At 38.0% G+C, this 12,049-nt stretch overlaps 1 protein-coding gene across 5 annotated transcripts in view; it reads right to left on the bottom strand.

Annotated features, from left to right (window-relative positions):
* COP1 (COP1 E3 ubiquitin ligase) overlaps window positions 1–12,049 on the bottom strand; it is a 252,752-nt gene that overhangs the window by 200,776 nt on the left and 39,927 nt on the right. For 4 of the 5 annotated variants that reach the window (XR_008293057.1, XM_027074264.2, XM_053209222.1 and 1 more), the window contains exons 3-5: window positions 11,484–11,581; window positions 5,599–5,675; window positions 4,205–4,324 (exon numbers count right to left, since the gene is read on the bottom strand). Coding sequence is in view for 4 of the 5 variants with exons in the window: in XM_027074264.2 (XP_026930065.1) it covers window positions 4,205–4,324; window positions 5,599–5,675; window positions 11,484–11,581 (295 nt within the window). In the remaining variant the exon portion in view is untranslated. The remainder of the gene's footprint in view (window positions 1–4,204; window positions 4,325–5,598; window positions 5,676–11,483; window positions 11,582–12,049) is intronic. The other variant, XM_027074265.2, reaches the window with a different exon arrangement.

Below are 12,049 nucleotides of genomic sequence, written 5' to 3'. Positions count from 1 at the left end.
AGTTTACTGCTGCTTGAGGGCCTGCACTCGTACAATGGCATTCCCTTCTGCTGTGCCATCTTTTTCTTTTTTAATATATATATACACATATATGTATCTCAGTTCGGATTAAGCTTTTTTTCCCTTCTCTTTGGACCATGATAAGCTTCAGAATAATGACTTCGGCAGCAGGGAAACTTAGAGTGAGGAGACATTCATGGAGAAGTTAATTTCCATGTATGAGATAGGAAGGTGTCACTTTAAACCATTTAACTAATGCTCCAAGTAACTGTAATTTAATGTTGCTAGTATAGCAAATTACAATGAATAGCTTTAATTGTAGGTTTAAAAGTCATGTTCGCAAGCTTAAATCTGGATATCAGAATTAAGCAATTCTTGAAATGTATGAATGTTTCCTTAATATACTGATTACAAAGCAAAAATAAACAAAATGAATACTCAAAAAGTTTGCTTTGGTCGGGGGGGGGGCAAAATTAGCCTACATAAAAATATCCTCTGTGTCCATCAATGGATGAATGGATAAAGAAGATGTGGTATATATATATATATATATATATATATATATATATATACACACACAATGGAGTATTACTCGGCAATAAAAAAGAATGAAATCTTGCCATCTGCAACTATGTGGATGGAACTAGAGGGTATTATGCTAAGCAAAATTAGTCAGAGAAAGACAAACAGCATATGACCTCACTCATATGAGGACTTTAAGACACAAAACAGATGAACATAAGGGAAGGGAAGCAAAAATAATATAAAAACAGGGAGGGGGACAAAACAGAAGAGACTCTTCAATATGGAGAACAAACAGAGGGTTACTGGAGGGGTTATGGGAGACAGGATGGGCTAAATGGGTAAGGAGCATTAAGGAATCTACTCCTGAAATCACTGTTGCACTATATACTAACTAATTTGGATGTAAATTTAAAAAGTAAAATAAAATAATAAAAATAAAAAAATAAAAATTTCCTCTGTTACCACCTAATAAAGCTTAAAAAAAAGATTCAAAGGAATCCAACTATTTCCAAGTAACTTAACTTGTGTTAGAACAAAGCTCAGGAGTGTATAAAGTAACAGGAAAAAAAACCAGCACTAAACAAAATGAAATTTACAATTCCTGGCATCCAATCAAAAAATTAATAGTGTCCAACACTTAATTTTGGCTCAGGTCATGGTCTTGATCAAGCCCCACATCAGGCTGTATGCTGACAGCCAATAACTGACAAATCGTCAGGGAAATGTAAATCAAAAGCATTATGAGATATCACCTTATACCTGATACAATGGCTATTATCAAAAGGAGAAGAGGTAACAAATGCTGGTGAGGATGTCAAGAAAAGGGAGCCCCCGTGCACTAGTGGTGAGAATGTGAACTGGTACAACCACTGTGGCAAACAACAGTATGGAGGCTTCCCAAAAATTGAAAATAGTCATGTGGCTTTTCACCACATATCTGTTGGAAGGCTTCTAGGTACACAGGCAGCACCATGGCTACATGGCTTCCCTGGTGCACTTGGCCTTCAGATATATAAGGCACTGTGTCCCAGGTACCTGGAGATAAAAACTGTGATGGAGCAAATCCCTGAAATACAGAAGGACCAGTCTCACTGCAAGCTACTGAAACCTCTCTGCACAAAGTGGCTGACAAGCACCAAAGGACCAATTCAAACACCTCATTGCTGGAGGCATAAGGAAACCCTTGGGAGGGCAGTTCTGAAAAGAAGTTCACGTTAAGAATCCTCCCTCACTTTTCAAAACAAAAGCAAAAGCAAAACAAAGCCAATGCTGGAGACAGAGGTGCTGGGCAATGAGATGGGCAGCCTGGCCACCATCTCTGAACCTTGAATGAAACTTCTGGGCATTCTTAAGGAAAATAAAATTGGAAACAGAACTACCATATGATTCAGTAATCCTACTTCTCAGTATTTATCCAAACAAATGAATCCCTATGCTGAAGAGGCATCTGAACCCCCATGTATACTACAGCATTATTTACAATAGCCAAGAAACGGAAACATCCTAAGTGTATGCAACCATGAATGGATAAAGACATGGCTATATATACAAAATGGAATACTATTCAGCCATGAGAATAAAAGAGATATTACCACTTGCAACAACATAAATGGACCTTGAGGGCATTATGCTACGTGAAGAAAGTCTAACAGAGAAAGTCAAGTACTGTATTGATCTCACTTACATGTGGAATCTTAAAATCCACCATACTCATAGAAATCAGATTTGTACTAACTAGAAATGGCAGGGCAGGGGGGAGGGGGTTGGATGAAGGCGATCAATAGGTACAAACTTCCAGTTATAAGATAAATAAGTACTGAGGATGTAATATACAACATGATGACTACAGTCAACACCACTGTATGGTGTATTTGAAAACTGCTAAAAGAGTAAATCCTAAAAAATTTTCATCACAAAAAAAAAACCTTTTTTTTTTCTTTTTTTCTCTTCTTTATTTCTCCTGTATCTATATGAGATAATGGATGTTACTAAACTTACTGTGGTAATCACTGCACAATACATGTATGTCAAGACATTATGCTGTATACCTTAAGCTTATACAGTGTTATATGTCAATCATATCTCAATAAAACTAAAAGAAAATAAATAAATAAAAGATAAAGCCTCCTCTTCTAAAAACACAGGAGAAATTCCTGCCAGTCCTGTGCCCCAAAAAGACACAGCAATGGAGAACCATTCTGGTAAGCACAACCTCAGCTATTCCCTCGTCCTACTAAAAGACTCCCATTCTATCAGATGCAATCCAGATCTAAGCTATGTTAATAAAGAATCCACCCACAGAATTTTTTAAACCGAAACTGGAAAGGAAAGCCCCTTTTCTTTCAAAACATAAATACAAATGAAGAAAGTACAAGTGACTATATTACCCACCATGTGATAACAATCTGAGAAAAGGAAATCAGACCTGTCCCAAAGAAACAGACATGGAAAGCACCAAAGATCCAACAACATTCAAGTGACTGATCTCATTTCCTTATAGTCTCCAGAGAAGCTATGGTTCCAATCTTCCCCATCTTTGGTTGTTAAACTCTTCCTTTTCATATATGTCAGCTACTCACTCACTTACTTAACCCCTCCTTTTCATTTAAGCTAGGTCACGGGGACTCTGCTCCTGCTAAGGTGCGAGTTGCTCCTAATGGATCATATTCCATTCTTGACTAATACATGCAAAATCACATTTTACATTGCTTATGTTTACATAAAATAAATGCAATTTTACATTTATTTATTTTCATTAGATAAAACAGCATACATATAGTTCCAGTTCCCATCTTTCTATAAATTATTTAAGCCATAGACTACAGCTGCCACCAACAGACACCTGTTGAAAGGATTTTATGTAGATAAAAATAGTATCTATTTTCTCTTCTAAATCTCATATGTGAAGAAGGGAAGATATGGCAAGGAATATATTAGAAAAAAATGACCAATATAATTGTTTTCCATTAAAATGAAGCTGTATTTTCTCACGTCTTTCTTATCACTCAGTTTTTCTTAATATAAACTAGACAGTGCAAGTAAGTTGTATATAAGAACTCTGTCTTGGGGCACCTGGGTGGCTCAATCAGTTAAGCGTCTGACTCTTGCTTTCCACTCAGGTCATGATCTCACGGTTCATGAGACTGAGCCCCACGTTGGGCTCTGGGCTGACAGCAAGGGGCCTGCTTAAGATTCTCTCTCTTCCACTCTCTTTGCTCCTCCCCTGCTTGCTGTCTCAAAGTAAACAAATTTTTAAAAAAAGAAGAAGGGCGCCTGGGTGGCTCAGTCAGTGTGGCATCTGACTCTTGATTTTGGCTCAGGTCATGATCTCACGGTCGTGGTGGGATCCAGCACCACATCGAGCTCCACGCTGAGCATGGAGCCTGCTCGGGATTCTGTGTCCCTCTCTCTCTCTGCCCCTCTTCCCCACTCATGCTCGCTTGCTCGCTCTCTCTCTCTCAAAATAAATAAATATTTAAAAAAAAAAAAGACATCTGTCTTTTCTTTTACTTGGAAAGGGGGAATTTGTTAGAAGTGATACCTTGAGCATGCTCTTACAGAATAAAATTGAATGAACTGAGTGGCAGACACTACCCTATTATTTTTAAGCATTTCTAGATCTTTCTCAATGCAATAAAGAACACCAGTTAAAATTTTTTAAAGTTCAGCTAACACTTACTGCTTCCAGCTGTTTCTTCTTCTGCACTAGTAATTCCAACATGAGGTTGACATTAGCCAAATCAAGGTTATCTTGGTCAGTTCCCAACAAATCCTGAAATATTTGCCACCTGTGGCCATTCTAAAAATGAAGAAAAGAACCATAGCAACTTCAAGAAGATTGTTTCAGAGAGTCTAAAACAAATACTTAACTGCTACTTCCTAATATGTTTATGACATAGATATAAAAAATATACTTTAATATTCTAACCTACTCCTTCCAAGCAAGTGGCTCCTAGCCTTCTAATCCTAAATTAAACACTACTTCTCCCTTAAATGAATTTAGGTAACAAATACAAAAGTAATATTCAAGACAAATATTAAGTGGGCACAGCTAACAGTAGAATTCCCTTCAAAATAAGTGCTTGGATTTTGGATGCCTTGGTGGCTCTGTAGATTGTCCAACTCTTGATTTCTGCCCAGGTCATGATCTCATGGTTCATGGGATAAAGCCCTGTGTTGGGTTCTGTACTGGGAGTATGGACCCTGCTTGGGATTCTCTCTCCCAATCTCTGCCCCACCCCCTCCTCAAAATAAGTAAAATAAACTTTTATAAATAAATAAATAAGTGCTTGAATTTTAATTACCTGTCTAGCCATATTTTCAACTTTGTACTTGGTAAGTTATTAATTTAAGCTCACTTCCCTCAATAAGTTTGGGACTGATCCTCTTAAATTCAGAATCTTCCAATAGTTTTTCCAAATTACCAACCACAGTTTCATCCTGCCACATAATCCTCTAAATGTCATGTGTTACAAGCCAACATGACTCAGTGTGATCCCACAAGACCATTCAAAAGATAATCACTAAATTTTGGACAATGCAGTTAACAAAGTTCTTTATTAAATAGAATAAACTTAAAACAAATCTCCTTTAAAAAAAAATCAATGATATACTAAGTTTTGATATGTAATTAATATTATGGCACCTGGGTGGCTCAGTTGTTAAGCATGTGACTCTGGCTCAGGTCATGATCTCACAGGGTTCTTGAGTTCAAGTCCCACATCGGGTGAGCTCGAATCCTGTTTCAGGTGAGCCCTGCTTCTTTTCCTTCCTTCCTTCCTTCCTTCCTTCCTTCCTTCCTTCCTCCCTCCCTCCCTCCCTTTCCTTCCTTCCTTCCTTCCTTTCTCTCTCTCTCTCTCTCTCCCTCCCTCCCTCTCTCTCTCTCCCCCTCCCTCCCTTCCCCCCTCCCTCTGCCCCTCCTGAGATTCTCTCTTTCTCTCTCTCTTTCTCTCTGCCACTTGCTCACTTGCGCACTCTTTCTCTCAAAAAAAAAATTTTTTTTTAATTAATTTTAAAACATCAGAAACAACAAATTGAAATTTATTAAAAATAGTAATAAGAGTTGAAACATACGGTACTACTCACTGAGTGGTCCAATTTGAACCTCTTTTCCTCAAATCTTTGGTTCTGTTTGAGAATGAGCTCATTCACTGAAAAGAGAAACAAAACAAAAAGTACAATTTGGATTATTGTTAAAAGCATCACCTAAGTGTTCTGTTTATATGGGTTCAATTCTCAATTTAAAAAGCCCCCAAATTAAAAAGATGCTAAGCAGAAAATGCTAGGTTTTCATTTTATATTGAATTTGAAACAGTTTTGCCACACCTACTACCACAACAGCTATTATCACTACCACTACTGCCTTAGGAGAATTGTTTAGAATATATGCTTTCTTGTATGTATCTCAATGACACTATCAGCACCTGGAGGGAGACAATTCTTCACTGTATTAGACCGTCCCATCCTCCTCCACACGGTACCTGATTGATTCTATGAAGTAGGCACTAACCATTTTTATTTGTTCTTCTTTTTGTTTGTTACTTTCCTATAAATATCAAGGCAGACACTGTCAGTTACCTATCAAAAACCATCCTCCCCCCTCTTTTTTAAATAACAACATAATTTTCTCCCAAGTGTCAGGCTGCCATATGCTTTCAGAAAAGCCAGGTCCCACCCCAATCCAGTATGACTGGAAATCTGGAAGTGCTTCGAGCCATCTTGCAGTCTTGGGGTGGGGGGGTGAGGGGGGGAGGGGAGCTAGTCAAAGAACCAATGGGGACAGAGGAACAGAAAGAGAGAACTTGATACTATCACTGAACCACTGAATTAACCAATTCTACAAATTCTTTTTTTCTGTCTTTAACAGAAACTGATAATAACAAACAAAAACAACAAAAACAACAAAAACCTGATAAAGAAAAAGAAATTAGCACTAAGCCAGTTTAGCACTAGTCTAACACTTTAATTTATAGACATTATCCTATGGGTCATTCTCCCCATTTTAGAGATAAGAAAATTAGAGAAAGCATCAGGAACTCATTCATGGTAACACATATGATATAAGAGAATTGGGATATGAATCCAACTACCTAATATTTCCCACTATACCACAATCCAACAATTAATATTTCTTTTTTTTTTTATTTCTTTTAATGTTTTATTTATTTTTGAGAGAGAGAGTGTGAGCAGGAGAAGGGCAGAGAGAGAGAGAGAGAGAGAGACAGAATCGGAAGCAGACTCCATGCTCCAAGCTGACAGCACAGAGCCTGATGCGGGGCTCGAACTCACAAACCATGAAATCATGACCTGAGCCGAACTCAATGCTCAACTGACTGAGCCCCCCAGGCGCCCCTCTTTTTTTTTTTTTTTTTATTAACGATTAATATTTCTGAACAAACCAGAGAGGTATCAAGCCCACACTAATAATCCACACTTCAATGATAAGTAAGACTCAATCTAAGACTCAAGCAACTCTGAGTAGGAAGACAAATGTGTATGGTGCAGGAGTTGTAACATAATGTGATAATTGGTACTATCGCTGAAACAGCCTTACACGCACGGAACACAGGACAAAGAGGAATCGAAGTGTAAATGAGTAGGCTACACATAGAAAGTGACATTAGAATTGGGCCACAACATGCACAGAGATTCACTAAGCAGAAAAAGAAGTGGAAAAGAATTCAGATAACGGTGTGAGAAAGAGGGGGGAAAGTCATTAAAGACCAGGAGATAAAATGACTTAAAATCACTATGCTGACACACAGGGTCATAGTGATTCTGTTAATGATTAATGGACTACAAACTAAGGCTGGAAATGTAGACAGATGGCAGACTGATTCTGAAGAGCCTAGGATGTATCTCACAAAGTTACTATTATAAACCAGGGAAGAGAAAGGAAAGCTTGAAATAATGCAGTGGGAATAAAGAGAAGTACATGAATAAGAGTTTAATGTTTCAGTGACAGAATCATCCATTTGAATAAAAACTGTGACTTAAATTGTAATACTTTGTGTGTATACTACATTGCATTTTACTGAGAAATCTTGTATACCACTTAACTTGAAGGATATTCTATATCCATAATTATACTTCTCTGGATCCTTAAAACGGCCACAGTACTACGAACAGACAACGCACTTCTATTGCTAACACTTCCATTCTAGCAACTATCTTTTTAGAAGCAAGAGAGTATAGTTAAAGTGCACACTTTTAAGACTGACTACTTAGGACCAAATTCCAATTCTACCAATATGACTGTGTAACTTTACACAAGTTACTCAACTTCTCTGTGCCTTAGTTTCCTCACCTGAAGAATGAGTAGGGCAACAACTCACAGGACTGAAAATTAAATGAGTTGGTTTACACAAAGCACTTATTTTACAGGACTGAAAATTAAATGAGTTGGTTTACACAAAACACTTAGGACACTGCTTAGCAGTGGTAAGGATGTTAATATACTTTATTTACTTTTTCTTTCCTTTTCTTAATTTAAATTTTAGTTAACATACAGCACAATATTGGTTTGAGGGATAGATTCTAGTCATTCATCACTTACATACAACACCCAGTGCTCATCACAAGTGCCCTTCTTAGTTATTTACTTTCCTTTCAAGTAAGGATTTTAAACGTAACACTGATGTTGTCCCTTCAAAGAATAATAAAGTCATTCATAAAGGAGGTAAGAAAATTCAATTTACAAATTTTATATACAGAGGGGAGAGATGAGGCAGGAAGCTGGAGAGTGCTTTCACACTATGGATGGATAGGGGGAGCCAGAGAGCAAGTCTTGGCAGGAGTGGAAGACAGCAACAGATGGGGCCATAGGTCAGGACAGGGACAGGAAGACTTCACCTCACAGGAGCCTCTCAATGACAGGAGAAAGCAAGCTCTCAAGAGCAAGTAGGATGGAAAGAATAGTGAATGTGTTGGAGGAGGAAAGGTAGAAGGAGGGAATTAAATGGAATGCTATTAAAGGTAGAAGAAGAGATGGGGGAAGGAAAGTCAGAAGAAAAAGGGTCTAACAGTGCAGTGTTTAGGGCAGGAAAGGCAAAATCAAGGTACCTGTCTTGACAAAAAAGTGTATAATGATAATGACCAGAAGGCCAAATCCTTCTTGAGTGTTTGGCTTCCAATTCTTTGCTTTCATTAAAATTGAAGAAAGGACTTGTTAACTAATAGAGCATTAAGTTTCTTTTTGAGGATAAATCAAAATGCTTTCTTTCTTAATTTCTTAATTCAGAACAAGGTCAAAAAACTGAGTGACATTACTGTTATCAAAATTCCTTCACTCCCCATCAACTTATTTATGTAAGCAAAGTTTCCCAATACTTACACTTGAAAAAGAAAAAATCTTAAACTTACATCATGTTATATGTCCATTATATATTAATTTTTTTAAAAAACTATGATGATCCCGGGGTGCCTGAGTGGCTCAGTCGGTTAAGCGTCTGACTCTTGACTTCGGCTCAGGTCATGATCTCCCAGTTCACGACTTTGAGCCCTGCATCAGGCTCTGCAGTGACAGCGCAGAGCCTGCCTATGATTCCATTTCCCATTCTCTCTGCCCCTCCCCCACTGGGGTGCTCTGTCTCTCTCTCTCTCTCAAATTAAACTTTAAAAAATAAAGAGATAAAAGTTTTACTTTTAAATAACCATATTTACAATACTCCTAAAGTTACATCCTTTACAACCACTTATATTTAAAAAAAACTGAGGATTCTAATTTTATTTTTTTTAATGTTTATTTATTTATTTTCTATAAATTTTTTTTTTCAACGTTTATTTATTTTTGGGACAGAGAGAGACAGAGCATGAACGGGGGAGGGGCAGAGAGAGAGGGAGACACAGAATTGGAAACAGGCTCCAGGCTCTCAGCCATCAGCCCAGAGCCGGACGCGGGGCTCGAACTCACGGACTGCGAGATCGTGACCTGGCTGAAGTTGGACACTTAACCGACTGCGCCACCCAGGCGCCCCTTTAATGTTTACTTTTGAGAGACAGTGTGAGCGGGGGAGGGGCAGAGAGAGAGGCAGACACAGAATGTGAAGCAGGCTCCAGGCTCTGGGCTGTCAGTACAGAGCCTGACATGGGCTCAAACTCACTAACCACGAGATCATGACCTGAGTCAAAGTTGGACGCTTAACCGAATGAGCCACCCAGGCACCCCAAGGATGCGAATTTTAAACGTGGGATCAATGTACGAGGAAGAACATCATTTTTCAGAATTTTCATACAGATCACCCAGACAAAAAATTTTAAAAACCACTGCTACAGAAAATGTCTACCACAACTTTTCACCCATGAAGTAAATGCACAGTAATAAAAATGAAGGGTCCTGGGGTGCCAGGTGGCTCAGTCGGTTAAACATCCAACTTCGGCTCAGGTCATTATCTCACGGTTCATGGGTTCAAGCCCCATGTCAGGCTCTGTGCTGACAGCTCAGAGCCTAAAACCTGCTTCAGATTCTGTCTCCCTCTCTCTCTGCCCCTCCCCTGCTCTCACTCTCTCTCTCAAAAATAAACAAATATTTTTTAGAAACCTTAATAAAAAAAAAATAAAGGGTTGTAACCTATCAATAAAAAAGGTGCAAGAGGTGCCTGGGTGGCCTAGTCAGTTAAGCGTCCAACTCCTGATTTCAGCTCAGGTCATGATCCCAGAGTTGTGGGATCAAGGCCCAAGTCAGACCCCATGCTGAGCGCAGAACCTGCTTAACATTCTCTCCCTCCCTCTCCTTCTCTCTCTCCCTGTCTCTCACTGGGCACGTGAGTGGCTCAGCTGGTAAAGCTTTGACACTCGATTTTGGGCTCTCAGGTCATGATCTCACGGTTCTTGGGATCGAGCCCTGCTTTGGGCTTAGCACTGAAAGCACAGAGCCTGCTTGGAATTCTCTCTCTCCCTCTCTCTCTGCCCCTCTCCCCCGATTCTGTCTCTCAAAATAAAAATTTAGAAAAAAAAGATTCTCTCTCTCCTTCTGCTCCTCTCCCCCATGTGCACACACTCTCTTCTCTCTCTCTCTCTAAAATAAAACAAAACAAAACAAAACAAATATTCCCATTATCCAAAACCAAAATTTATCCATAAAAAGAGAAGGTTAAAACCTAATCATCACCAAGATAATTTCTAGCTTAGAAAATCAGTAATTGTGACTTCACTATTCACTGGATACATGTGAGAATATACTTAATACGTGAAATCACTTTCTAACTAACACAGTACTATATTTTAAAATTCTTTCCATACTAGTATACAGTGCTCTATTTAGAAATTCACATAACTTTTGGACTCATTAAAGAATATTGCCTGAAAATCCTAGTAAATGCCAAAATTGTCAGAACATTATATTTCTTTCTGTATTTAACCATTCCAAAAGAAGTGTTCCAAAGTTGTAACAACTGATAGAAAAGTGTAACAACTGATAGATTCTAGAAACCCACATAGCAGCATCAATCCATGTTTCCAGGTTCAGGGACAAAGGATTCTGCTTTGTAGGACTTTCACTTCCCTTCTGCCTAACCTAGCCCATAAAGTACAGTCCTGCAGAGTATCCTACCGCTCAGCATTTCTTCTTTTCCTAAGTTCCTTCTGCAAGTTCTTTCCTCCCCAGACTCTCACTTCTGCCCCAGAATCACAAACAGCAGGAATGCACAGCACTGTATAAAGATACAGTTGTTCTGGACCTCTGGCATTCCCCTTTAGCCTTACATTCTGTCCAGCCATCTATGTAAGAAATAAGAGTTTTGTCAATTTTTCTTTTTTTATGACAATTAAAAATACTAAAATATAGAACTGACAACACACGGTATGGAAAATACACCAGAACCCAAGGAAGGCTGAGGAAAGCACTCAGGTGACAGGAGAGAGACTCACTTTACCTCTAAACGGTTTTCTAACAAATTAGTGCCAACAACACTTTGGGGCTAAAATATTTTTACAAGTAAAGAATCATTCCAGAGACTCACCCAAGAAATTAGGATACAGATGGTCAATATTATCCACAACATAGTTACACTTGGGACATCTATTATTATCCTCCAAACTCTGATGAATACACTTGTAGCTATTAGCAGAAAAAAAATAAAATAGGTTTCATTAAATCAGTGAAGAATTAATAAAACTGGTCACAGAATAATGTCTATTAGTCTTCTATTTCTCATTTAAAACAAGTAATGTTATCAAATTTATTTCAGCTTATATTTTTTCATAATAAAGACATATAGGGCATTTTTTAGATAATAGTACACAAAAGTTGTTTAAAAATGAACTTGAATAACAAGTCTACTGGATATGGAATGTTTAAAAATGTACTTTCAAGTTTATGCAATTTAAATGTTATATAACAAACAATACCAAGAAAAGCAAATGCCTATGATTTAGTTAAGCAAATAAACCATTCATATTCTTGTAGTGCTGATAACCTTAATACAAAAAGAGCACATTCAAATAAAAAAAGAAAATAAGAGAAAAACATAAAGATCAGTAAGAAACATTAGTCAATAAGTAGTGAATAAGCATGAGAAAATCACCA

This window comes from Acinonyx jubatus, chromosome E4, assembly GCF_027475565.1.
Source record: "Acinonyx jubatus isolate Ajub_Pintada_27869175 chromosome E4, VMU_Ajub_asm_v1.0, whole genome shotgun sequence".
NCBI classification, from domain to species: domain Eukaryota; kingdom Metazoa; phylum Chordata; class Mammalia; order Carnivora; family Felidae; genus Acinonyx; species Acinonyx jubatus.
Note: the sequence above shows the minus strand (reverse complement) of the source record. Positions and strands in the feature narration are given on the sequence as shown.